Raw genomic sequence first — 27,924 nt, forward strand, 5'->3', positions numbered from 1 at the left:
TTAACAAAGAAAAAAAAAACTACAAATGTCTTTTTATTTCGAAATATATAAGATATAGTCAAGATTATTCTGCAATCGATACCAAAAATTATCGACAATGTTCAAAGTTGGTTAAACCAAAATCCAAAAAAAAAAAATTTTTTTTTTTTTTCAAATTTAATTAAACTTGAATGCAGAAAGAATTAAGAGGTCAAACCATGACGAAAATGATATTCCACTGGCAATTTGGTTAAGTTTTGACAAAGTTATGACAGATTGAACTTGGTCCGACTTTGAATCTAGCAACTTTACAAGTCAAAATTTTTGTTAAATTTAGCATGATTTTTTACAAAAAAATTAAAGGTCCCAGAATCAAGTTTAAAGTGTTGTTTTACGCTAATGTGGATATAAGGAGTTGATTAAACGTGAAAACTTGAGATTTAAAATTTTTTATTTTTAAAATTTCAAAGGGGGGACCCTTAGCATCGAAATCAATATCTAGTAGAATCTAGAAAAAAATATTTTTTTTAACGAATTAAATAAAATTTAAATGCAGAATGATTTTGGAAGCCGAATAATGATCAAAATGACATTCCGCATGAAAATCGGTTTAGTTTTGACAAAGTTATGACAGATTGAACTTGGTCCGACTTTGGATCTAGCAACTTTACAAGTCAAAATTTTTGTTCAATTTAGCATGATATTTTACAAAAAATTGAAAGGTCCCAGAATCAAGTTTAAAGTGTTGTTTTATACTAAAAACGATAAAAGGAGTTGATTAAAAGTGAAAACTTGAGATTTAAAATTTAAAATTTTTGAAATTTCAAAGGGGGGACCCTTACCATGGAAATCGAAATAATGATCTAGAAGGAAAAAATTTATTTAACGAAATTAATAAAATTAGAATGCAGAATGAAAACGTCGTTGTTCTTTATGGCTTATTTTTTAGGAATCATGTATTATTTTCTTTAATTTTCAACTCGTTTTTGATTTAAGAAAATATATATTTGTATTGTTCAGATCATAGTAGCACGTGTGCTTTTCATTCTCCTGTTTAGTTTTCTTCAGAAATTCATAACGTTTTTTTGCATTCAGGAAAACATTTCAAAATTGCTTTAGTGTATAAAATTAAATGTATTTCAACTTCGATTCTGGTACGAATAATGGATATGACGATAATTTCGGTAAGTGATAAATTGATTTGATTTCTTTTTTTATAGAAGTGCAACGTTTTCTATTAACTGAAAATCCATCGCAGATCCATTCCTTTTACGCTCTTCGAACACAGAGGATCTAAATTGTACGCTTCCGGATATTCTAGAGTTTCCAAATTTTATGAGAAAAAAGAGCATATTGTATACTGTAATATGCATTCTTCTCAGTGTATATCTGTTTATAATGCTGGCCATCGTTTGTGATGATTACTTAGTGCCTGCCATGGAGCGTTTATGCTACAGTATGTATTTAATCTATATTTTATACAAGAAATTTACAGAAATATACACATGTCCAACATAAAGTTGTTATGGTAAAGATCGGTCGAAAATTACAGCTGAAGCAGAAAATTAAACGAATTTCCCTTTTAAAAAATCTTTATTATGAACCTTAAGAACAAACATTTGACATTTACTTTTTAAATATAAGCCGCATTTCGAAGTAAATTTGAAAATGCTGTTCAATCCACAAGAATTTCATACTTAATCAATTAATTCAATTGAAAGTATCTATAAAAGTAAATGTTTTTTAAGGCCATAAAAAAATCTGCGAAATTCAAGTGATTTATTGAAAAATAAAATAGCATTTCTAAATGAATCAACTTTTAAAACTGTATTTAAATGTAATTTCGACACTAGCAAATGCTTGTTATAATATTGAGAGTTACTAGAAAATCGCAAGTTGCAATAAAATATTTAATATTTTACAGCCTTACGAATGTCCTATGATGTGGCAGGTGCAACATTTTTGGCCGCAGCCACCTCAGCACCGGAACTTTTTGTCGCCTTTGTGGGCACATTTATCACCCAAGGCGACATTGGTGTTGGCACTATTGTTGGTTCATCGGTATTCAATGTGCTGGGTATTGCTGCTATCTGTGGCATCTTTACAGGCGTAGTAAGTCCCCCTCCCATTGATTGGTAAATGTAGATACAGATACATTTACAGATACAAATACAGATACAGATAGCTCCAGATACATTTACAGATACATTTACAGATACATTTGCAGATACAGATACATTTAAAGATACATTTATAGATACAAATACAGATACAGATAGCTACAGATACATTTACAGATACAGATAGATACAGATACATTTAAAGATACATTTACAGATACATTAATAGATACAGATAGCTACAAATACATTTACTGATACATTTACAGATACAAATTCAGATAAATATATTAACCACACCCATTTTTTTTTTTAAATTGGCAAACCTTTAACACTTTATTAATTATAATTGGCTCTACTCATTATTATATTTTACATTTTAAGTGAAAACAGACGGGATAAAATAAGTTTAACAAATTTAAAAAAAAAAAATCGTTAAATAATTTACTATCCATAATTTTATCAACCAAAGATAAAGATTTCCAAATAGTAAAAAATATTAATTGCAACATTACCTTCAATTCAGATCCTTAAAAATTCAAATAAATTTCTTAATTAAATTTGAGATGGTAATTGAAAACAGTTAAAGATATATTAGTTTTAAGATTTTTATAACAGAAAAAATCTTTAAGAATTGTATTGCCTATAATTTTAAACAACTTAAGCTTAAGATTTTGAAATAGTAAAAAATAACCAGAAGCACATTACCTTCAATTCAGATCCTTAAAAGTAAAAAAATATTATTTTTCAAGTTTATTTGTTTTAAAAATTCTTAAAACAAAAATTGAATACCATTAAACAAATCGAAAAATTTTGTTGTAGGTTTGAAAGCGATAGATATAAATATAGATCTATAATATAACTAATAGATGCAGAAAATAAAATTAATAAAAAATATATGGATATATTAAAAAAGAAGATATATTAAATTTGAATAAGAAAGTTACAATTCTACAATTGTGATAGTAATTTATTTGTTAGCTAAAAATTATTTTTTATTTATTTAATAAATTATTATGCTCTTAAATATTTCGTGAAAAATATATGCAAAATAATTCTGATATCAATTTATTATTAATCAATGAAATTTCCATCGCAGGCTACCAAAATGGACTGGTGGCCCATTACGCGAGATACTTTCTGGTACTTGGTATCTATATTATTACTCTTCGGTGTGCTCTACGATTCGAAAATAACTATCTATGAAGCCGCTGGCTTATTGTTGTTCTATGTTATTTATACAATTGCCTTGGCCTGTGATCGTAAAATACAGGGAATATTTCGAAGTAATATTACAATTTAAGAGTGTTTTAGTGCAAAATATATTATATATATATATATTTACAGCCGTGGATAACGATCGTGATATACTGTCGGAAGATCCGATGAAACGTGAGGAAGACCCGCTTAAGTCATTTAAGGAGACTGTGTGCTGTAGACCGGAGCCAGATGATTCAATAATACAGAAAATCTGGTGGGTTATCAAATACCCAGCCGTTGTAGTGCTGGCCATAACAACGCCCAGTGCTCGCTCAATACTCGCGTTGAGTATGTTGCTGGCGGTGTTATGGATCAGCATTATATCGTACTTTGTTACTTGGTTTCTCACCATTATTGGCTATAACGTTGGCATACCCGATTCAATAATGGGTCTTACCTTTCTTGCCGCTGGCACCAGTGTACCCGAAATTGTTTCCTCCTTCATAGTATGCCGAAAAGGTGAGTTTTTTTTGTTGAAATTATGAAATTATGATCAAACAAATTTCATACCTAATAGAGACTATAATCAATTTAAATTTTACTATGAAAATTAGCACATAATCATTACTTTTGATTTTTATTATTTTACTTATGATAACTTTTGAGCAAAAAAATAACTCATAAAATAATCATTATTTCTTGAGTTTTTTTTATAAGGAATATGGAAAAATGTATGTCCTAGTCAAAATAGTAATCAAAAAAAAAAAAAAATAATAAAACTCGGAATATAATCATTAATCTTTTAAATAAATTGTCATTTTGAAAAAAGTAGTGCTTGTTTTCAATTTTTAAATTGGCATTAAAATTACAACTTTTTTGTGCTAATGAAAACCTATTTAAACTATCGTATAAAACTATCGTATAAAACTATCGCATAAAACTATCGTATAAAACTATCGCATAAAACTATCGTATAAATATCGGAAAAACTATCGGATAAACAATTTTTCCAATTTTTCTAAATTGTTTTTATTTAAAAAAATAATTATTAATGCTTATTAAAATACTTGATATATTATATATGAAATTCATGTTATGAATACCAATACTTACTATCGTTATACTATCGTTTAACTATCGTCGTATACTTTTAAAGCTATCTGTATATGAGATAAATCAATCTAATATCCAAGTTTTTATTTACTTTTTTTTTAACGTGTACTTGATGTTGGTATTACTATCGTTATACTATCGTTAAACTATCGTCGTATACTTTTAAAGTTATTACCTGTGTTTATGAGATAAATCAATCTAATATCCAAGTTTTTATTTACTTTTTTTTAACGTATACTTGATGTTAGTTTTACTATCGTTTTACTATCGTTAAACTATCGTCGTATGCTTTTAAAGCTATGACCTATGTATATGAGATAAATCCAACTAATATCCAAGTTTTTATTTACTTTTTTCTTTAGACGTATACTTGATGTTAGCTTTACTATCGTTATACTATCGTTAAACTATCGTCGAATGCTTTTAAAGCTATCACCTGTGTATATGAGATAAATCAATCTAATATTCAAGTTTTTATTTTCATTTTTTAAACTTATATTTGAATTTAGATGTATAACTATCACTTACTATCGTTATACTATCGTTGATATATCATTATTATTTGTGTCAATTAGGTTACGGCTCTATGGCAATGTGCAATGCGATCGGATCCAACACCTTCGATATATTCGTATGCCTGGGACTGCCTTGGACAATTATGATACTCGTAACAAGCAAAGATATATCCATGAACTCATCGGGAATGACCATTACGGCGGGAATGCTGATTGTCACCGCACTCATTGTCTATGCCTGCTTCCTGATAACTAAATATACGCTCGACAAATTTGTGGGCTGGACCAGTTTGATCGTGTATATTATCTTTTTGGTCATTTCATGCTATATCGAAATACGGATGCTCAAAACAGTTTGTGACATTGAATCCGACGAGTATTCTGAATACATGAACAAGTAGTTCAAATGAAGTCATCCATTGTTGAATCCAAAATTCCCGCTGTGCAAATTAAAAAACATAATTTTCAACAAAATTTCTATTTTATTTTTTTTATTGCTTAAATTTCGAATTTTTTTTCAGTTTCTTTGTTGGATTTTTTGTTATTTTAAGTAGCTAGAAGATATTTGTCAATTGCACTGGAATTAACACCTTGGTCGTTATCAAGATGCGATTACCAATGTGATTATTTTGTGGGACTGTCTAAAATGGGCAAGTAAAAAAGTTGGTCAAAAAATGTTTGTTAATTTAGAGTCTGCTTAATTTTATGGCAATTTAAAGAAGCCACTTTTAATTAATATGATTTATTTAATTTAATTTTACTATCACCATGTTGAATCTTCTTTTGGTGCAAAATTCTTTAAAAATTTAAATTTATTTTATACAACAAATTTTAATTTAAAAAAAAAAATTTTGGTGGCTTATTAAATTTAATTTTGAATATCTTTTTAAATATATCAAATATTTGAAGAGAATTATATTAAAATAAGCTGACTTTCGAATAAATTAATAATATTCTATCAAGGAGTATTATCGTTTAAATATAATTTTTGATTTTTATTTCTTAAAAATTCAAAATTTAAAAGACTGCTTTATACAACAGATTTTCAAGAATTTCTCTCCGAAATAAAGGAAGCTTAAAAAAATATATTTTTTTTCTCTCTTCTCTTTTAAGTTTATATATTTAAAGTACCTTAAGTGTCTGGTGAGAATTATATGAAGATAAGCTAACTTAAAGACTTTTTTATATGTACTTTATATACTTTCGTATGATCAATTAAAACTTAAGCATATTTTATTTTCAAGATTTTAAAGAATTTCTTATAATTTGGGCTTTTAAAGATAACTGAAATTTTTTTATTTATGTATCTCAAATATTTTAAGAGAATTCTATTAAAATTAGTTTTCTTTTGTAAATTTTTCATACTGTGGATGGAATACCAGGATGGAATACCATTATTTTTGTTCTATAAATGATTGTCCGCCATATTGTTATATTAAGTGTGTGTGTGAGTGTGTGTGTGTGAAGCAGACAACAATCGCCATATCGATGACGTCAATTAGAGGTGCTGTTATGACATCAAGAACTGTCATTGTCGTTCAAATTCTGTAGTAGACTGTAGATAAGTACTTAAAAAAAAAAAATCTGTATAGCTGTGTATAATTTATATTATTGATAAGCGATTTGTACGCACCACTTGAAAATCAAAAGAGATACAGATACAGATATAGTTACAGTATTACCAACAAAAATGTAGATAGAAATATTTCTAAAGAATTTAGAGATATAAATATTTCAAGCACTTGAAACAAAAGGCTTCCGTTTCAAATTTCTAGTTATGTTTGGAATGTATGCTATAAATATCTTTGGACTATCCAATATATTTACAGTTGGTAATTAAAGATAAAGATTTATTGCATTAAATATTATTATCTTAGTGAAAAAATCCCAAATTGTAATGCCCTATAACATTTTAAGTCAATAAATAATGAAACTCTACATTTAATGTGTGGTTAAGTTCTTAATTAGCATTCCGGATTTAAGAGTTTTATAGAACAATTCCAAGTATTTCTTTCATACACGAAATATGCTAAAGATAAGGCCTTTATAACTCTAAAAAAAAACAACAGGGTATTTCTATACGTTACATTTCTGCAGATTTCAACAGATTAAAGACACGAACTCCTAAGAAATAATTTTACTATCTATGTCTAGGCAATATTTAAGGAAATCAATAGTAAAATAAAAGATAAGTTGGATATAGCAATAAAGATACGTTTAGCTGTTATTTGGTCGGTAACAGCATAGTTGGTAATACTCATATTACAGTCCAAATTATTAGAATCGTAGACGGTTTATGATCGACGGTGGAGAGTTAAATGTGCATAGCTCGTGACTATATAATCGGTATTTGTGAATTGGGTGTGGGTGCTGAATCGGGTGGTGGTTCGAGTGGGTCGCTAATCTTGATTGGACTCTCACTTACGGTGTCAACTTTTCAATTGTTATGCCTGATAATTGCGGCCTAAAAAAACAAGAAGGAAATAGCAACAATATAAGTATATACATATACTATAAAAAAAAAAAAGAAAAAGAAAGAAAATCGAAAAAGTTTAAGGTCTGATTAGATGCCATAATTGAGATTGCAATTATTATAATCATACACGAGCTTGTAATCAATGAACATAATTGACATATATAATTATGACTGCAAATTATGTACTTATTGGATTTAGTGTACCCAAATAAAATATTTTATTTTTTTCCAATTCGCTAAAAATTTTAATCTTAATTATATTAATTGCCTATGACACAGAAATCAGTTAAATCGCCAGCCAATCAAATGCGAACATCAAAATGTTATCAAAATAGCAATCGAAATTGTTGAAACACTAGGAATAAAGAAAATTAAAATTTATTGCTAGTAAAATATGTGTTGGGTTTATTTTAAGCGCAACCATAAATTATATTAAACCAAAATAATCGAAATTCTTGTTAAATAAATCTGGTTCTTTTTTTCTTATGTTGAGCCCTTATAATTACGTTCCAATAATAATAAATAATGCGTAGAAATCTTTGATTAGTCATCGTTGATATATTAAGAAATTGATTCCAGAGATAGGATAAATTTTAATTTATAATCTTGGAAATAATAATGATGTAATTATTTTATTTAGAAGTATTTGGGATTTTTGAATATTTCTTATAAAGTAAAATTAACAATGAGGAAATCTTCGAATTGAAGTATGTTTTCTTTAAAAAAATTTCAATTAACCGAAGAATACATATGAAGTGTCTAAAAGGAGAGAACTTTCTATAGTCAATTCTTGACTTAAAAAAATAAAGACAAAGGAAGAGAAAGAGTAAGTAAGAGAAATAGTGAAGAAGAAAGACCAAACAGGATTTGGAGAATTAAAAAAAAAACAAACTTTTATGGGAATTTTTAACTTAGGTAGTGAAAAATAAAAAAGAGACTTAGAATTCTTTAGGGATCTTTAAAATTAGTACGATTAGTTACACCTCACATTGAAATAGAAGAAACATAAAATGCGGAATAAAGAAAATAAGTCTTTATCATATTTTTATATAATAAAAGTGACAGCATCCAGTAGATAAGCTAAAGCTATACAAACTATAAGGAATCTATTAAAATAAAATGGAAAATATTCTAGATATAATTGATTGGCATATCTGGGGGCATTAATTCGAGCAGTCAAACTGTCTATCAGCATTAAATTAAACGCCCTCTGGGGGGGCTTATTTATTATTTTTTTATTTGGCAAAATTGATTTATGAAACGGTACGACGAATACGCCACTGTTTTGAAGACATGACGTCGTTGGAGGTTCTGATATCAGCGCCAAAGCAAGTATGACGTCCATAAAGAAAGACAGCTGCAAAAAAAAAAGAAAGAAAAGAAAGGAAATCACATTCGAAATCGAATTTAAACGGAAAGGAAAAAAGTACAATTTTTTGTGTGCTGATTTGATTGACCAAAGGCAATCACAGAGATATCATAAATATGTCTAAAAATTAATAAAAAACTGACTGTAATATGGAAACTTTATGAAAGTCAAATTAATTTTAAAACAATATTGAGACGTCAGCTGAACTTATGTCAAATTTTCACGTAATTTAACTAAAATATAGTTAGCATCTCGGACAGTAAATATACTGATCTATTGCTTTGGAATCGGAAGAAAAAAAATATAATAAATGATTATTGGAAAACACAGTGGCTGTAAAGTTGTTAATATAATGTTGTAAATAATATTCATAATCAATAACTTGAGTTTCTATTTATAGACAATTTCCAGATTTATTTAAATTAAAACAAACACTTTAAACAAGATTATAATTTACACATTGGGAAAATCAATCAATTAAACTAGTAAAATCCACGAGATTAAAATAATCTATCAACTTTTCAGAGACATCAAGTATCTTTCGATTGATCGATATACAAACAAATATCGAAAAGATGGTTAGAGGGTAAGAGGAAAGCGATAAGCAAGCTGGCACGATATGGTAAAAACTGGAACAGCAACTTATACAAAGCAGATTTTTTCAGAAAAAGTTAGTATTAGTCAATAAACGACTCAAAGATGTGTATGGAACGAAATGGAAACAACTGAAACAACAAGTTTTGATAAACACATATATTTGGGATGCGTGAAATAAAGAAAACAAAATTTTAAATTTATCAAATATATTTTACAATTAGCTAGAAACAAAATGGGATTAGGTAGAACAACATTTTTCTCTAAAAATTTTTTTTAATTTTTTATTTTAATTATATTCTAATTATTTCCTATTTATTCTAATTATACTGGAGACAAGTAATAACGTAAAACTCTAAGCAAAAAAGTCAAATATTTGCTTGGAACAAAATGGGAATGGGTGGAACAGCATAGTTTACTTAAATATCTTTATTATTATAGCATTTGAGAAATAAAATGACGAGTAATAACCTAAACAATTAGCAGGCAAGTCAAATATTCGCTTGGAACGAAATGGGAATAAATGAAACAACTAATTTTACATACAAATTCTTATGTAATTGTACTTGAAAATTACACACATAAGTAAGTCTTTTTACTATTATGAAAGTAAAATAAAGAAATATACAGAAATGTCAAAAATTAATTAGAAACACAAAAGAAATGAAATAAATTTGGATATTCAATCGCAGTTGTGTCAAAGTTTTTTGTGAGTCATGAATGAAAATGTAGTTTTAGTGCTGACAAAAATGATGGAAATGGGTAAAAAGATGAGGATTCCAGTTGATTACAATAAATTGCATATTGAGATAAATATAGTTCTATAAAAACCCATGTGGCACGATTGGAAAATGTAAAGCTTGATTTAAGCGATCGTACAACAATGGTAAAAGCACAAATTCCAACTGAACTTTGCACAAACATGTTCAAGTTATAGGGAAGTACATTCTGAAAGTAATTAATCGAGAAATCGCTGACGCTTTGATCGAGCAATCAAGTGATCATTTCAACATTGTTGATTAGGATCGCAAAAAATAGCAAAAAAAAAGAAAATACAATATTATATGTGCGTTATTAAATTTAAACGATTGGATGAAAGTGAAACAAGTGAATGCCCTGTGAATGCTCAGTGAATTCACTGATCAAAAGAATCTGTGATCATTGATCGGTCGAGATCAGTTTAGATTAGCACGTGAGATTTATAAATAGGCTTTAAGCTACATTTTCCAGTTAAGCATGAAAATACCCAAAGTGTTTTCAATTTATTACATGAACTAGACACACACACACACATGCACATACACCTACACCTACACACACATTTATAGAGACACTTGGTGAGCAATTGCTTTGGCACATACAAATGAGCTTGAGCTTGAGGTTGAGGTTTTTTGTTACTGCCGGCAATAGATTGATAAACTGTCGGGCTACAAAAATGTTATATTCTTGCTGCTGTTGTTGTTGTTGCTGTTGTTGCTTTACTTTTTCTTATCAGAGCGGTAACTGCTCTATTAATGAGCACACATGCCAGAGCGGAGCGTTACATACTCAGCTGTGTTCAAATATGTGTGTGTGTGAGTGTGTGTGTGTGTGGAACTCAACTTAAAAAACAAGTAAATATTTAAAAGAAAAGAGTAACACTACAAGATACCCTGCACTCAGGCATCCTTAGAGTCAATAAAATAAACTATACATGCATATACACTAGCTCTCAGCTTATTTGACCCACTACATTTTTAAAATGTCCTATGTTTTTATTGCTTAAATCAGATAAAATGTGCATACAAAACAAAATCTAAAATTGTATGCTTAAACTTAAATATAAATGGATAAATCGGTGTTAAAATTTTCTATTATAACATATTCTTATTTAAAGAAAAGTCCATATAAAATTACTAAATATGTTAAAAAAAAGAAAACTTAAATTTCTTGTATTTTAGATAAGTTTTATTTATTTTTATTTTTTATCTTTATAATTTTTTTATAACATATTTAAAGAACTACAGTCAACTATAAATTAATAAAATAAATAAACCGATTTACAAACCAAGAAAGCGGCTTTTTCAAAATAAACAATTGTTTATGCCGGCAACACTATTACTTGACTAACTGTACATAAGCCAAACAATGCTGTTAACGAAGTTCATCAATTTTCTCTTCTTCTTTCCGCTAATTTGTAAAATTATTTCTTTCATAACTTTCGAGCTTATTATCCGATCGTGATGAATTTGGTCGGCCATATTGACATTACGATATTTATCAAGTATGGCTAAATTCAATATTATAGCTTTAAAATTACTTTTGTAATTTGTTTTAAGCGGAAAAATTATAAATAAATTATACTTTAGCAAATTTAAAGTAATTAAATGTTCTTTGGGATCGTGAATTTTTATTGTCGCCAAAATAATTATTGAAATAAATGTAAAGGCTTCATTTTAATTTTGGATGTTATAGTCTTTGGGATCGTGAATTTTTATTGTTGCCAAAATAATATTATTTAAATTATTTAAATAAATGTAAAGGCTTAATTTTTATTTTTTATATTTTAACCGTCGACTAAAAAAAACAGTCAAAAAAATAATTAATACAAGTTTAAAAACAATAAAATAAGTATGTTATATTCACAAATGTATATATATAAGAGTGTTTGTCCTGATTGACTGACTGATATACGTGCAGCTCAAACGATAAGGGCGAGGAGAATGAGATTTTGGCACAACATAGCTGGGAAATATAATAAAATAAAAAAATATTTAAGTTACAGTTTCAGTAATGAATCGGATCCAACTCCATAAGCCTGTTACAAACAATAGCACAAAAACATGCCACCCTTTTTTTACACATTTGAATTGTTTGCAGGGTATAATCAACAGAAGCAACAACAACAACAACACTAGGACTCTGGCGCTGCGATACCAAAATGAACGAAAGTACACACACACACACACACAGCGATAGTTTAGCACATGTAACTAACACACACACACACACATACACATATACCCACCTATTACATTATCAAAAATTCAAATCACAATCACTCAAAATAAGTAAGAAACTAAATAACCTTTTTAGTTAAACTTTCAATTGAAACTTGTCTGCAGTCAGAGTTATCATCCAATAATACTACGTCTATAGCTGCTGTCGCTGTCGCTGCTGCTGACAAAGTTAACGCCGACGTTGACGGCAGCGTCGACTGCAGCGTCGACTGCGACTGCGACGCGGGCGTCGTTGTTTATTATTAAGACGCGCGCTCGCTGGCCGCACTTAATTAGTTGTGCGATACAATTCTAGCCAAGCGGTTGCCGTTACTTCCAGCAGCTGCAATCGAATTCAAAAACCCGAAAATATTATTTTAAACATAATCTAGCATAAATCATAAATTGAATCGATAATCAAACGAAGCGCAATTAAAGCAAAAACCAGCTGCAAGTTTATATCAAATCACGTTGCGCATACGCCGTGTGTGTTTCTCCAATAATAAACAAACGAAAAAAATAATAATATTTGGAAAAACTCTTAAATATTTTTAAATTTTTTTGTGTTTTGTGTTGTTCTCTGTTCGTTTTTTTTTTGTAATTGAGTAATAAAATCAAAACAAAGTTTTTGGTAAAAGTTTGACAGCTTTTTTTTTGGTAGAATGTTGAAAAACGCGCGCCTTTTGCTTGGCGTTTTCATATTGTTTGCCAGCCTCATAACGGATACACAAGCAACAGGTGAGTAAATAGCATTAATACAAAAAATATACAACAAAAATATATGCTTAATTAAAGTTAGAGTAAGAATGTGAAGTGCTAAGAAATTCCCCTGAGCCAAAAAAAATGAAAACTTTTAATGAATCGATTGAAATTTTAACAACTTCTTTGAGCAGATGTGATTCAGATGATTCTAAAATAAATATATATTAAATACCAGCTCAATAAGCATATACTTTGTGTAGTTATAGGTAGTTATTTTTGAGCCACTTTTGTAAGCGTTTTAAAACCTTAAAATCTATTATTTTGCCTTAAATGAGTTTACAATTAATATTTTGAGCTAATATTTTTTTAATGAAAATTTTTAAGCTAGTTCTTGCTTTGCTAGTAGATACTGTGCAATTCAACAACTTTAGAAATAGTCTAATAAATCATATTGATTTTTTTTTAGTCTTATTTGCTTGCATAATAAAGCTGCTTTATTTATAAAAAGAAAATAAACCCACTGGAATTCCCCTATTAAATACGGAACAAACTGAATAAATTGCATGTCAAAGTGCTTAACTCTTAACGAGTTCAATAAGTTAAACTAAGCTAAATTTAATGAATTTGTGTTTAGTTATTAATTGCTTAGGTATTTAACTAACAAAGCTTATCTATTGGTTTTTGTTTGAATAAGTTTTAGTTTAAGTTATTGGCAATTTACAATCTTAAAAACTATTGTGGTTTATGGTTAAAGAAATTCAAATAAAGCATTATATTTAAAAATTTTATTTTATTTAAATAATTAAAATTTTAAAAATCGTCTTAAAATGGTTAAAAAAAACTGAATTAATTAATAATAAAGAAAATAGTGAACAAAATAATCTATAGCAAAACAAAATTAATTAAAATTCATTTTATAATAAATATGTACATTTTAAAAATCATCAAAAAATGTTTAAAAAAAACACTTTATTTATAAATAATAGCGAAAATAGTGAACAAAATATTTAAGTGTATTTTGTAGTTTCTTCGTTTGTGGTTTAACGTGTATGTTAACTATGCGGTAGTTCCCCGTCAAATAAAAAGAAAAACACCCCAAGTGATTTTATTTTAAATAAATTTATGCATGCTGCCTGTCTGAATTTAAACACATCTATCTAATAAATATTTTTGGTTTATTTTGTTTAAAAACCGCAGCTATTTCGAGTTGAATACCTTTAGAAATTAATGATAACAATAGAGTTTTCATATTTGGTTTTTGTCTCGGCACAAATTGGTTTTTCTCAGTCACAGTTTAATTTATAGAGAAAAAAGTCAGCTGCCAAATAATCGATCAGATCGATCAATCAAGCAATACTTAAATTATATCAGTTAAATTTCAGTCTTGATTTCACTATCAGAGATGCTTCATCAATGTTGCAAACAGCTGCCACAATTCTCAAAGCTTATCAGCAGAGCATTAAGATGTAAAGACCCCCCAAAAAAAAACATGTCATATATATACCTATATATCATCTATAAATGCAGATATATAGCTCTTTCAATTTTGCAGCCTTACATTATGTTTACGAGTTGTTCTTATCAAATTTGACAACTGATAAGCCAATTTTTTCAAGTCTTTCCATTCCTCCAACTCCCACAATTGTCTGGCTCTATTTTTAATTTATTTGCGTAGATTTTTATGTTGTCTTTCTTTCATTTTTGTACTGCAGGTGCTTCAGATTAAATATGTAACTCTACAGACTTATTAAATAAATTATTGTTGATTAAATGATTTGATACGGTTGTCCAATATTTATTAAAATACAACAAACTTTTCAGTAACGATAAGGTATATTATTTTAGTACAAATAGAAACATGATTGTTGCCAAAAATAGAAAAACTAGTAGTTATAGCCAGTTTCAGCTGATTGCCTTGAGAAACTGATCGAATGGTACAGCTACAAATATTTGGATATAAAAAGATATATCTATAAGACAAAATAAAGATATATCTAAGTGAATTTTATTGGACTACTCCTTTAATGTTGCTTTAAGAAAACTAGTCTGGTTTTCCAAATATGTAAGAATATTTTAGATAAATATTATTAAAATGATCAAATGTTATAAATATGGATATAAGCAGATATCTTTATGAGTATAGTTATCTATAGTTTAATGGCTTTTGTTGAATTTCTCACTTAATGTTCCTTTACGAAAACTTATCTGAATTTCCAAATATTTAAAAATATTTGAAAAATGAATCATTTGGCACTCCTGCTTAGAAAAAGCATAAAAAAATAGATAAAATATTTACAATGGGGGTTTTTTTTCTGTAACTTAAGACAAACTTTTATCAACATGTTAGATGCAGATAGTGTTTAAAGAGGCTTCAAAAATACTTGGAAGTAGACAACATCAGGAAATCATTAAAATTCCACTAAGAAAAGAAATTCTACGAGTTTAAATTATAAAAAAAAATCAAGACTAAAGCTTGGTAAACATTAGTTTATTCTTTAAAATATTGTATAAAATATTAAATTAATTTAAATTAGGTTTCAATACCAAGTTCATAAAATTAACTGTTGATTCAAAGACATTATTTATAGAAATTCAGTTTGTTCCAGAGCTTTTAATTAGTTCAAGCAAAGTAATAAAAAGAAAGAATGTTTTAATTTGAAAAAGTTAATTTACAAGTCGAACTTAATCAATGAATATGACAAAAACTCACATAAAGTGCGAAATAAATAACAACAGAAAATCTCATTTAACAGATCATAACTCATTAGACATTATTTAACACCATTAAAAGACAACTAATTTGATTTAAAGCAAACTCAAACACTTGAGTGTACTTCAGTTTTTGATTATCTAATAAAAAAGTGTGTAGTGTTGCCCACATTTCATAATTATTGCCTACTCGTAAACAACAAAACAATGTCGTTTCGGGGTAATTACAATTAACGCCAAATGATTCTATTTACAAAGTACTCAGCATAAATAAAGCTGGATAAGCTGGGGAATTCCCCCATTCCTTGAAATTAATCCCTTTCCAATACGCGCACAAATCGTTATCCATGTGTATAAATAAATTAAGATTTTTAGAAGAAAACACTTTTTTTTTGGTTATTCCAATCACAAATTAGCTGGAAACATGAAAAGGCAGAAATAGTTTTTTGAATTATTTTTCAAATAATTCAATTGAACTCTCTTCTATGCTGGCATCTGAGACTTTGTCTCGGTCTGAGACTTTGTCTCTCGCTGTGCCTGTCTGTCTGTCTGTCCGTATGTCTGTCCGTCCGTCTGTCTGTCTGTCTGTCTGTCTGTCCGTCTGTCTGTCTGTCCGTCTGTCCGTCCGTCTGTCCGTCTGTCTGTTGTCTCATCCAAAGTTCAATAATTTTGAGAGTCATGCGTTTTTCCCACAGCATCCATGACGTTTGCATTCAGCAAACACAACAACTAACTGCTTTTTCAAGTATTAAGCGTATTATCTATTTATTTATTTATATATATTTTTCCTTTTCATATTTGTCTTGTTTGGCTAGTTTTTTGTTTTTTTGTTTTTGTTTTGTTTTCATCATTTGTTGTTTCTTTCTTTATTATTATTTCATCTCTTTCTTATTTTGTTTTTGCCGGCGCATATTAATAATAATCATCTCTGGTATTTGTCGAACAAACAGGCAAACAAGTCAACCTACTAACCAACCAGACGAGCAGACGACCAGACAAACCGACAGACAGACAACGGCGCCCTCGTTTGATGCCAACACTAGACAACAAAAACGAGCTCAATGCTGTGTTACATATTTAATGCATGAAAATAACTGAATTTTTTCTCTTTTTTTTGGTTGGAAAGAAAATATTTAACTCATCTCGAAAGTGAAACCAAATGAAATTAGAGTGGAATTTTAAATATATGTATAATTTTAAAGGTTTTTGAAAAGTCTTGCTGAATATGATGTGCTCTTTAATAAGTTAATTTTCCTTCAGAGTTGCCAACAAAAAAAATTAACTGGTCTTGCTTTTTTTTCAAAACTTACTACACTTCAATTCTCTTCTTCTTAATCCTCAGATTAGACCTCTTAAAAATATTTGATTCAATTTTTTTTTAAGTTTCATTTCCTAACTGATTCCATTCCTATAGTTTTCTATGCATTCTTCTTTCCTTTTCATTTCATTAATTTAAATTCTTCAGTATTCCTTTTTATTTCGCAAGTCATTCCATTCCACTTCAGTAATCTTTAAAATATTATTTTTATTTTCATTTCCTTCCCACTGATTCCATTCCATATATTTCTTTCTTACTCTTCTCTACATTTCCTTATATTTCATTCTTTTCATTTTCAACTGATTTGATTCCACTTGTTTCCCTTTTCTTCATATCACTATATTTTATTCTTCAACATTTTATTTCATTTCATTCTTGATTTTATTCCATATTTTATTATATATTTTTTTAACGTATTCCTTATATTCCTCATATCCTACTATATTCCTGTCTACTGTTTCTATTTCTATTATTCATTTTATTCTATTTTCTCTATTTCAATTTACTTAATTTTTCTTCAAATTGTTTTATTCTATTTAATCTTATCTAACTGTTCCTATTATGATATTCCCCTTAATTTTGTCAAAATTTTTTATTAACTGTTTTAATTTCACTTGTTTCCCTTTTCTTCATATCACCATATTTAATTCTTCAACATTTTATTTAATTTCATTCTTGATTTTATTCCATATTTTTTTGTATTATTTTTTACTGTATTCCTTATATCCTACTATATTCCTTTCTACTGTTTCTATTTCTATTTTATTCCATTTAATTTCATTTGATTTTATTCCATTTTCTTTATTTCAATTTAATTCATTTTTCTTCAAATTATTCTATTCTATTAGATTTCATTTAAATGTTGCTTTTATAATATTCCATTTAATTTTGTCACCACATAAAATATGTTTGTTTCTGGAAAAAACTCAAGATTTAATAAGCTATGCGAGTTGTGGAAAATAATCATAAATTTTGTAGTGCAGTGCTAAGCAATCACATTTGTTTATTTAACAACAATTAGCAAGCAGTTTTCAGTCAGCTTGGGAAACCGATTGATTTGCATTGAGTCGCAACACGATCAGAGAAACGAGCTGCCAATTAAACGGCAAAGTTGCAACAATATTAAAAAAAGAAAAAAAAAGTAACCATAATAATAATGATAATAATGATTGCAATAGGAGAGAAGCTGGTGGAGTGGCAGAAGAGTTAATAATAGTTAGTTAAGCATTAAATAAACAAAATGCATTTGTTTTTCTGTTTTTGTTTTTGTTTATTTTTTTTTTTGCATTTGGGGGCGTCGGCAACTTCTGTGTCTCAGGTAATTATGGCAAACATGGAAACGCTTTGTGATTGCAAATCGAGTGATAAATTGCACAATGAAATGCATCAATGGGTTACAGATATTACACTACAAGAAAACAAATCTAACTAAAAAGCAAATTTTAAAATCAAGCCTGCAAAACTACAACAATTTTGTTAAAGGTTTGTTATGATTTGGATTTGAGCCTTGGTTAAATTTTATGCACGAAATTAATTTTATTGCTTGAATTTTTTCTCGACTTTTTAAGCCAATTAAATTTAAATTTTAAAACATTCGAATTTTGATAGCAATCTAAATTTATTTAAAGATTTTCATATGTCTTATCTGTAATACTTGAGAAATATTAGAGAAGCTTAAATATATGTATTAATTTCTTTTATAAATGAACCTTTTATTAGGGAAAGTGAATGTATTAAGAAAGTATTTGGGATTATAAAATAAAATTGAGACAATATGCGGATAAAACGGCAACGATTCCACATAAAAAAAATTTTAAAATATTTTCCATAACTAAAAAAAAAAAAATCTTAAGAAACTCAAAATGCTAAGAGCCAAATGAAAAACTGTAAATGAATTAAGTATACCAAGATTATCGAACTTTTGACAATGTTAAAAATTGTTTTAAATTCGGAAGCGCAGATTTTTTTCCCTGTGTATCAGCTGGGCGCGGTGGGGAAGAGGGGTTATGGGGGGAAGGGGAATGGGGGAGGGGGTGGATAGTGACGCCAAGGGGACTTCCCTAATTGATTCACAATGCGTCGCTGTTTCCGCATAAGAATCGCAAAAGTCTTTTAATAAATAAATACTATTATCATAAAAGTTGTTGTTGCAATAGTATTAACTGGGTTTTTAGCATCGCCCTTTGGGTATTTCACCGATGCAATACGTTTCGATCCGATCCGATCCGAACCGATCCGATCCGACCTCCATAATCAAGGGGCGTAACCCCAACCCCCAAGCGACAGCTGTCAACAGGTTCAATAAACTTGTTTGTGCGCAGCTAAGCTTTAGATGCTTACTCGCAGATACATATTCACACACTCACACACACTCACTCACACACTCACGCACACACACTCACACACACAGCTGTTGTTGTTGTGAGTACTCGCGTATAAAAATCGTCACCTGTTGCAGGTCGTTTAAAACTCGATAAAAGGCCATAAGAGCTAGTTTCAATGTTAGCCGAAATCTTTTGAAAATAGTTTCTACAAAATTACAGGGTATATTGGGTATAACGAATTTCAGATGAAGTATGTGACACATTTTACAATTTCTCTTGATACCTTCTCATTGCATTCCAGCTGTTTCGTTCCACTCGATTCTTAAGTTGTTTCAATTCCACTTTGTTCCAGTTGTCAACACAACTTATTCTACTCCAATCTATTAAATTTTATTGCAATTAACTGAATTCTATGTAAGATTAAGTGCTTAGTTTCATTCCGTTCCATTCCATTGCGCTCTATTCCATTTTATTCTATTTTATTTGTTTATGAAGTATCTTTTTTAAACTTTTTCATTACATTACAACCGTTTTGCTCCACTTTATACCCTTTTATTACAAGTTGTTTCAATTCCACTTTGTTCCAGTTGCCTCCACAACTTATTCTACTCCAATCTATTAAATTTTATTGCAATTAACTGTATTCTATGTAAAATTAAAGTGTTTCATGTCATTCCGTTCCATTCCATTCCGTTCAATTCCATTTTATTCCTTTATAAAGTCACTAGTTTTAGGCTTATCCATATAATATGGAATTTTAGTAAAGACTTTTCAATTCCACTTTGTTCCAGCTTCCTCCACAACTTATTCTACTCCAATCTATTAAGTTTTATTGCAATTTGGTGCATTCTATGTAAAATTAAAGTGTTTCATGTCATTCCGTTCTATTCTATTTCGTTCTATTCCATTTTATAGCTTTATAAAGGCAATAGTTTTAGGCTTATCCATATAATATGGAATTTTAGTAAAGTCATTGCAATTTCATTTTGTTTCAGTTGCTTTCACAACTTATTCCACTTCAGATTTATTAAATTTTGTTGCAATTAAAGTGTTCCATTTCATTTCGTTCCGTTCCATTTCGTTACATTCCATTTTATATCCTTTAAAATTCAAGGTTTTTAATCTGCATTAAATGCAATAATATTTTTCTACAATATCAATTGCATCTGTGAGCTGACTACTACTTACAGGGTATCGCCGCGTCGATCATTTATGGCATGCGCTGCGGCGTCTTTTGGCTGCCATGCTTCAATTTCAAGTTTATTAAATTTTATTTAATTATTACATGATGTCTGATTATTGCTGCAGCTTATTTTATTGTTCTCAGCTTCATTCGCAGCTGCAAAAGACATGCAATTTTTGAAAAAAGCACAGATACACAAAAACAATAAGAAATAATAAATTTAATAAAGAAAAAACAACAACAATAAACTAAGCATAAACAACTTGGCGAAAAGCTGCCGAGCGTATCGCACGTGCTGAAAGAGTTTCAAGCGAAAAAGGTCAAAACCAAATACCAAAGGGTTTGTTTATAGGTAACAATAACTATGAAGAAAGAAATAGCTGACAAAGCCGACGACTGTATACCCTGCGCATAAGTTAGCTAAACTCTAAGCAATTAAACTCTATTAAATAAAACTTAAAAAGCGGCGAAATTTTTGACTCACTTAAAAAAATATTATAATTTTTTAACATTAATAATATTACTTTAAATGCATTGCACATTTCATTACATTGAAATAACATAGTTTATGTAGGCTTAAAAGAGTTTTTTCGCTATAAAGAGTCGGTTCATCATCTTATTTAGTATATAAACACACATTTACCGTTTCAATGCATTACAAATTTCATTGAAAAAATATGATACTCTCTACAGGAGTATACGAGAATTTGTAGTTCATGAGAATAAATTTAGTTAAATACTTACTATGTTAAAAAAAAAAACTTATGCTTTATGAGTTTTGTAAATTTCTAATTCAATACATTGCAAATTTCATTAAATAATAGTGATAATACTCCTTCGCCTAGTTAAATTATCATAGGTCAGTGAAATGTACAAATTTATTTACTATTCGCAGACAACTTATCGTACTTTATGACACTATAAATGCCGCAATTAATGCATTAAAAAATTCATTAGAAAGTGATCATCATCAGAGAAAGGAATAAAATATTTACGATATGTAGAAAACTTATCAAACTTTATGACATTACAAATGCCGTTTTTAATGCATTGCAAAATTCATTAGAAATTGGCAAATACTCTGGCTTGGAGTGCTTAAAGGCTGATTCATCTTTTAAATATGGAATAGTGAAGAAGGTATATGAGCCATATATGATAAGACATGCCAATCAGACAGTGCGGCCACCTAGCCGTTTGATCTTGCCTAGGGTCTCAACTAATTGTAGGCAATTCATTAGAATTAACTAGATAAAATGGCAGACGGCGAAATACGAGTTCGAGTATTATTTGCCCCATTCACGATAAGCCGAAATGAAGGCAAATAATGACAATAAAATAAAAGAGATGGCTAAAAGCGAAAACAAATCTTTTATATTGTATATACATAAATGAGTGTTCCTCGAATTATTGGATGACAACTCAAGTTCCTGATTATCAAAACGGAACAAATCGGCGACAACATTAACAATCATAATAAAAATAATAATAACAAGATCATAAAGCACATCCCATCGAATTGGCCATTCAAGTCTTAATCGAAAAAAACATGGAAGGTACTGATATTAAATGTTTATGTTCCGACTTGTTTGATTTACAATTAATGCAATTAGGCATTGAAATGGCATCCATTAAATTATAGCGCTATATAATTGTTTATCTGCCTACGAATTGTGAAATTTTCGAAGCTTTTTGCGTGAGAAATAAATGAAACCATTCAATGAGCTCGTCATGCTGCATCAAACATACCATGGAATGTCGAGAAAATTCTTAAAATTGACCTTCAAAAGCGTAGAAGTTATAAAAGAATCCATGAATATCCAATAAAACTTGATAAATGTACTTCATGATCAATTTAGTGAAGAATTTATGCATGGAATGTGCTTAAGAAAGAAATCATATTCTGATTAGGCTTGATCAATGTATTTTCAAATAATTTTTAAACTGAAGAAACCACCGAAGTACTTTAAGAATCTTTACAGGGTAGCTAGCAACTTTACTACCCTTCCCCGCACAGTCCGCTCGATGGATTACACTGTTATTTTCAGGGTTACAGACTCAATCTTATCACTGCATTAGCTTTCATGAATGTTATCTGTATCGCAGATATATACAGTTAGACTTTGTCTAAGATGAATGAAAACTTAGTCATAAAATGAATTATATATATTATATAAATAATTGTTGATCTCTTGTCTGATATTACAGCGAATAATGAAAGCAATTTTCTGGAAACATCGCTCAGATATTTGGATGAACAGCTACTATTCGATTTACTGCCCAGGGGCACGTGTCCCGGCGAAGAGGCCGATGCACCGCTGGATGAATTCCCAGAGTTCTTTACACGTAAGTTATTATACAATAATTAATAGTTTTTATTTTTAAAAGGTATTTTCATTGTTTTACTTGGCTATTTTTTTCTTATGCTTAATTTTTAAAGTTAAAAAATCATAGCAACATAAATCACAGAAAAAGTTTAAGATTCAAATTTGGATGGTGAATGAAAAAATTCGTTGCTGACATTCTGAAGTTATGATAAAATAAAAAACAAAGAAAACATATACGTTCCTAAAAACTTCTCAAAAAAAAATAGGTATAAAAAAATAATTTTAAAGTTTATTTCCCGAGCTACGATACAAAAATGAGATTATAAATTCAAAAATTACTTGAATAAAAATTCGATTTTAAAAACTTTACAAGAAAAATATAAAGTTAATTATAAAAAATTGTTTAGTGAATTTTCGTCAGTTAAAAAAAGAAGTTTATTTCTGGAATTATGATGAACAATTGTTTTTCAACTCCTAAATTGATATAGAGAAAAATCAGATTTTAAACAAATTTTCCAGCCAAAAAAAGGTGACTACAGAAAATTTTAAAGTGTTTTTTAGTCAGCTGAGCGCTATAACTTTTAAAATATATTGTATAGTTGCTAAAACTTATTTTTTGAGTGTTACCAAGTGTTAATGGCCAATAACGATAACTGGATTCTATATGTTAACTGTGATTTGATTTTTATGATGTGATTGGAGCATGTTTAACACCTGCATAGATGCGATCTACATTATGGCATTGATTAAACATTGATGGACAGCATACTTGTGGACGTTTGTAGTTTAAAATTTAAGAGAGACAGAGAGGGTAGAGTATTAAATCTACACTTGAACTTGTCGTGTCCCTGCGTGCAATGGTCAGTGTCCAATTTCAATGCGGTCTTCCTGCTGTTTGGCTCAGCGAACGCGTTATCACTGGGCCAGGGTCAATACAAGTGGCATGATAAGCTGATAGGCTGAAACTGGCAATGGCCAGTAAATCAGTCGCCGCAAATGGGTTTCATTTAAAAAAAAAAAAGCTTCACACATAAACCATACTATTATATTATAACCCCCTGATTGTCTATTTTTACGCTCTCTAACTCGTTTCTCGTATCTGTTTTCTTGGCTGCTCTTCAAATCGTGGCTTCTTATCGCTGGCAAACTTGTGTGTGAAAACCTTTAATTAAACTACAACACTTGGGAACATGTATACATGTATCTCTAGTTTAACTCTGACGTTTTGTAATAAATATTGTATCAGAATGCCAATGCGATTGTAAACTGCATAGACTGCATGATAACACTACGATAAAGATATATTCAGCCCTTTAAAGTTAATTAAAACTCTTAGTCAGCATCTAAATTTGTAAGCCATACTATAATTTTAAAGATTTCAGAGATACAGCAACTAAATTTGAAAATATCTTATTATCAAGTCTGATACAAATTTTAACCATATTTTATGGGAAAACTAGGGAAGATTTTCTGAACTGAAACTTAACTTATTGTATATAATAATAAAACAACATAATTTAATGCAATTACTCAATTTTCTTAACATCATAATATCGTTTCTATGACAGCTATAAAGAAAAGTTATCTAATCTGTTCAAATTCAATACATATACTTATTATTAGCTATTGTAAACCACTGCACCAAATTTCATTAAATTTCATACACTAAAAGCTGAGTTCACATAGAACATTAGATGATAATGATGGAGTTTTCTCTTAATTTGTACAGTGGAACAGCTACGCCAGGGCTGGGTAGTATTGCACGTCTTTGCCGCAATATATTTCTTTATATTGCTGGCGATAATATGCAATGATTATTTTCTGCCCACCGTCGAGTGCATCTGTGAGGATCTTCATCTGTCCAAGGATGTGGCAGCTGCAACATTTATGGCAACGGCCACCTCAATGCCAGAGTTCTTTACAAATACAATAAGTACGCTTATACTCGATTCGGATATGGGATTGGGCACAATTATTGGATCCCTAATGTTTAATACATTGGGTGTAGCGGGTCTTGCGGCGCTTTGTATTAATAAGGTAGGTTTCAAATAACAAAAAAAGAGGTTTTCTTAACTATATCTATATATATATCTATATATATATGTTTTGCTTGCAGCCAGTACAATTGGATTGGTGGCCCATAGCGCGAGATTGTATTATCTATATATTTAATACTATCGTTTTGTTGGTACTCGCTTGGGGTGGAAGCATCAGTTTTGTTGAATCCTGCATTATGATGGGCTTCCTGGTGCTCTACTATCTCATCACGTTCAACAATAACAAATTTATGCCCGCCATACGCGTCTTTATTGAGGATCGCATGAATTGTTGCTTTTCCACGCGTTACGGTAAGTTTACTATATTCCTATAATTCCTGATAAAATCAAAAATATGATTAAAAATTTTCTAAATTTCCTAATGCATATATAAATCAACTATTAAGAAGTTTTATTTAACTAAAAACATACTTAACTGGACATGTTAATAGAATATAAGTAGTAAAATCTAATGAAAAACCCGAAAAATTAAAAATGCATTTATCCTCTAAAAATTTAATTAATTAAATTTTAGTTAAATCTTGTAATATAGTCTATTATTTAAGGATTTTGTAGTTTATTATTATATTAGATTCGGTAAAAATTCAAATTTTTGTATTGTTGTTTTTTAGATCTGACCGAACCCCCAGAGAACAGTGCTAAAGCTCAGTTGCCATTGAAAAAGGATCCTCTGTCGGGTGATGGTCTATTTGTGGTCAACTTTCCGGAGAATACATCTTCCATGTCATCCACAGCAAATTTGACGCATTCAAAGAACTGTAAGTATCGCACCTAACCTCATTTATTAGCAGCAATATTATAGAATCGATAACAGAACAGACTCTTCAACTTATCGATATTTTTCGGTTGCTTACAGGGAATGGCGAAGATGAGGATGTGGACCAGGGACCAGACAGCATCTTTGCATATCCCCACAATGCATCTAATTTCTATAAATTCTGGTGGGTCTTTGTATTCCCCATCAAACTGTTACTGCGCGTCCTCATTCCACATCCGATGCGACATCGCCGCTTGTATCCATTATCCTTCATCATGTGCATCATCACAATCGGCGCTAATGCCTATGTGATTGTCTGGATGTTGACGGCCTTTGGTGTCGCCATTCGTGTACCTACGATTGTCATGGGTCTCACATTCCTCGCCGCTGGATCCACAATGCCCGAGGCGGTTTCCAGTCTGATCTCATTACGAAATGGTAAGTACTAGTGATGTACAAATTCAACGATAAACAGACAAGTCAATTTTCGCGAAGCGATTTTCAACTCTACTTCAACTCGATTATTCTTTTTTAACGATTAATTGAGCTAATGATATCGATTGTCAAATCAATTCTATTCAATTTCAACTTTACTCCATTACTGTCCATTTTTATCACACATTTCCCTTAAGGTTTTTTTAAAACTACAAAATGTCATAACTTTGTCAGATCTTTACCGATTTCTTTGCGGAATATCAATATTATCAATATTCAGCCTCTTTTTTGACTCTGCATCAAAATTGGAAAATATATTTTTTTTTTCATCATTGTAAATTTTTCCCGTACTTACGATCTAAGTATTTTTCCCATACTCTCCATTTGACACTTATTCAAAAACTTCAAATTGTCATACGCGTAAGTCGATGTATTATTTTGCAATCTATCGACAACTCTATTCATTTTCTTGTCGATTTAAAAACTCGATTCAAAGTTTAAATTTACATTACATAAGTCAGAGAATTAAGATTAATTTGTTGTTATTTCTTTTATTTACAGGTGAGAGTGGCATTGGAGTGTCCAACTCGTTGGGCGCCAATTCCCTGGCCATCTTGTTATCGCTGGGAGTGCCATGGTTCGTGAAGAACTGTATGAACTACAGCAGCGGGGAGAAGCAACAGGTCGGCACCCAAGGCATCGAGTATAACATTATCATATTGATATTATCGACAATTGCGCTATTTATTATCTTAAGTTGTAGTGGCTATCGATTAACGAAACGTGTGGGCGTGGCCCTATTTACCGTTTACACAGTGTTCATAGTGCTGCAGATATTGATCGAGATGAACGTGTTCTTTCCACTCGTTTGCAGCAGCTAGTTCCGATTACACACTATCGATTCCAAAATTAGTTCCGATTACACTTCCCATACCAACTTTAGTTCCAGTTGCAGTTGCAGTTCGATAAACGCGAATTTCGAGCTGGAGTTTCATGCTATTTAGCTTCTGGCTGGCACCAGAGCAACAACACGCACTGAATGAAATTTCAAAATCATTGAACTTATTCCGTTAAATTCAAACTGTCAACTTTAGTGCAATAGATCCATGTATATATGTATATATCGATGTGACCTTAGTTATTATTTCGTTCTAACTAAACAAAATTCAAATGTTTTAATAACTTCAGTCATTGGGAAATGTTTTCGATTTTTTTTTTCGTATTGTTCTGTTAGCTTAGGTACTTCTTAAGACTGTCTACTGTTTAGGTATGAATAATCCACTGCTACAGACTTTCCCCACTGTACACACCAACACACAACTATTTATAATACCCTATACGTCACAAATTTCAACTGGTACCAAAGCGCAACATTCTATAATATAGGAGATAGAAGAGAGTTATAAGCTCCAAAGCGAATTACCAATAAGTAACCAAATGCTGTATATAATTATATATAGTGTATAGAACTATCTATATATTAACTATATATCTGTATATATATATATATATATGTACATATTTTAAGTGCCCTGCGATATTTATGGCCTTTGGCTAGACTTTTCCTTAATTATGTATAGGTATATTGATATCAATGTTGATATTTCATAATGTGTACGCATTATTATAATTGTTACCATTACCATTACCATTACCGTTATTGTTACAGTTACATAACTAAATACATTTTGTTATTAATTTATACAAATACATTTAACGACAAATATTACCAATTGTGATTTTCTTGAATGATAGCAAAGCAAAACAACAA

At 29.7% G+C, this 27,924-nt stretch overlaps 2 protein-coding genes across 2 annotated transcripts; both read left to right on the forward strand.

The window, feature by feature from the left end:
• Nucleotides 1-1,059: 1,059 nt before the first annotated feature.
• LOC117786554 (sodium/potassium/calcium exchanger 4) lies at nucleotides 1,060-5,401 on the forward strand. Its single transcript, XM_034624879.1, has 6 exons — nucleotides 1,060-1,163; nucleotides 1,238-1,435; nucleotides 1,904-2,091; nucleotides 3,199-3,385; nucleotides 3,447-3,818; nucleotides 4,988-5,401. The coding sequence occupies exons 1-6, from the start codon at nucleotides 1,112-1,114 to the stop codon at nucleotides 5,326-5,328; spliced, it is 1,338 nt and encodes a 445-aa protein (XP_034480770.1). The 5' UTR covers nucleotides 1,060-1,111; the 3' UTR covers nucleotides 5,329-5,401.
• Nucleotides 5,402-12,882: 7,481 nt separating this feature from the next.
• On the forward strand, nucleotides 12,883-27,886 carry LOC117787752 (sodium/potassium/calcium exchanger 3). The gene is made up of 7 exons (XM_034626360.1): nucleotides 12,883-13,082; nucleotides 22,786-22,923; nucleotides 24,634-24,941; nucleotides 25,021-25,252; nucleotides 25,573-25,719; nucleotides 25,818-26,156; nucleotides 26,715-27,886. Exons 1-7 carry the CDS (start codon nucleotides 13,007-13,009, stop codon nucleotides 27,032-27,034), a joined length of 1,560 nt encoding a protein of 519 aa, XP_034482251.1. The 5' UTR covers nucleotides 12,883-13,006; the 3' UTR covers nucleotides 27,035-27,886.
• The last annotated feature ends 38 nt before the right edge of the window (nucleotides 27,887-27,924 follow it).

The sequence above is a fragment of the Drosophila innubila genome, chromosome X (assembly GCF_004354385.1).
Source record: "Drosophila innubila isolate TH190305 chromosome X, UK_Dinn_1.0, whole genome shotgun sequence".
Taxonomy (NCBI): Eukaryota; Metazoa; Arthropoda; class Insecta; order Diptera; family Drosophilidae; genus Drosophila; species Drosophila innubila.

Bases quoted from the DNA above. Each gene is read 5' to 3' on its own strand.
- LOC117786554 (XM_034624879.1), top strand. From the start codon at position 1,112: ATGTATTTCAACTTCGATTCTGGTACGAATAATGGATATGACGATAAT. The intron at 1,436-1,903 runs GTATGTATTTAA...AATATTTTACAG, and splicing joins CATGGAGCGTTTATGCTACA to CCTTACGAATGTCCTATGAT. The intron at 3,386-3,446 runs GTAATATTACAA...ATATATTTACAG, and splicing joins AATACAGGGAATATTTCGAA to CCGTGGATAACGATCGTGAT.
- LOC117787752 (XM_034626360.1), top strand. From the start codon at position 13,007: ATGTTGAAAAACGCGCGCCTTTTGCTTGGCGTTTTCATATTGTTTGCC. The intron at 22,924-24,633 runs GTAAGTTATTAT...TAATTTGTACAG, and splicing joins ATTCCCAGAGTTCTTTACAC to TGGAACAGCTACGCCAGGGC. The intron at 24,942-25,020 runs GTAGGTTTCAAA...TTTTGCTTGCAG, and splicing joins CGGCGCTTTGTATTAATAAG to CCAGTACAATTGGATTGGTG.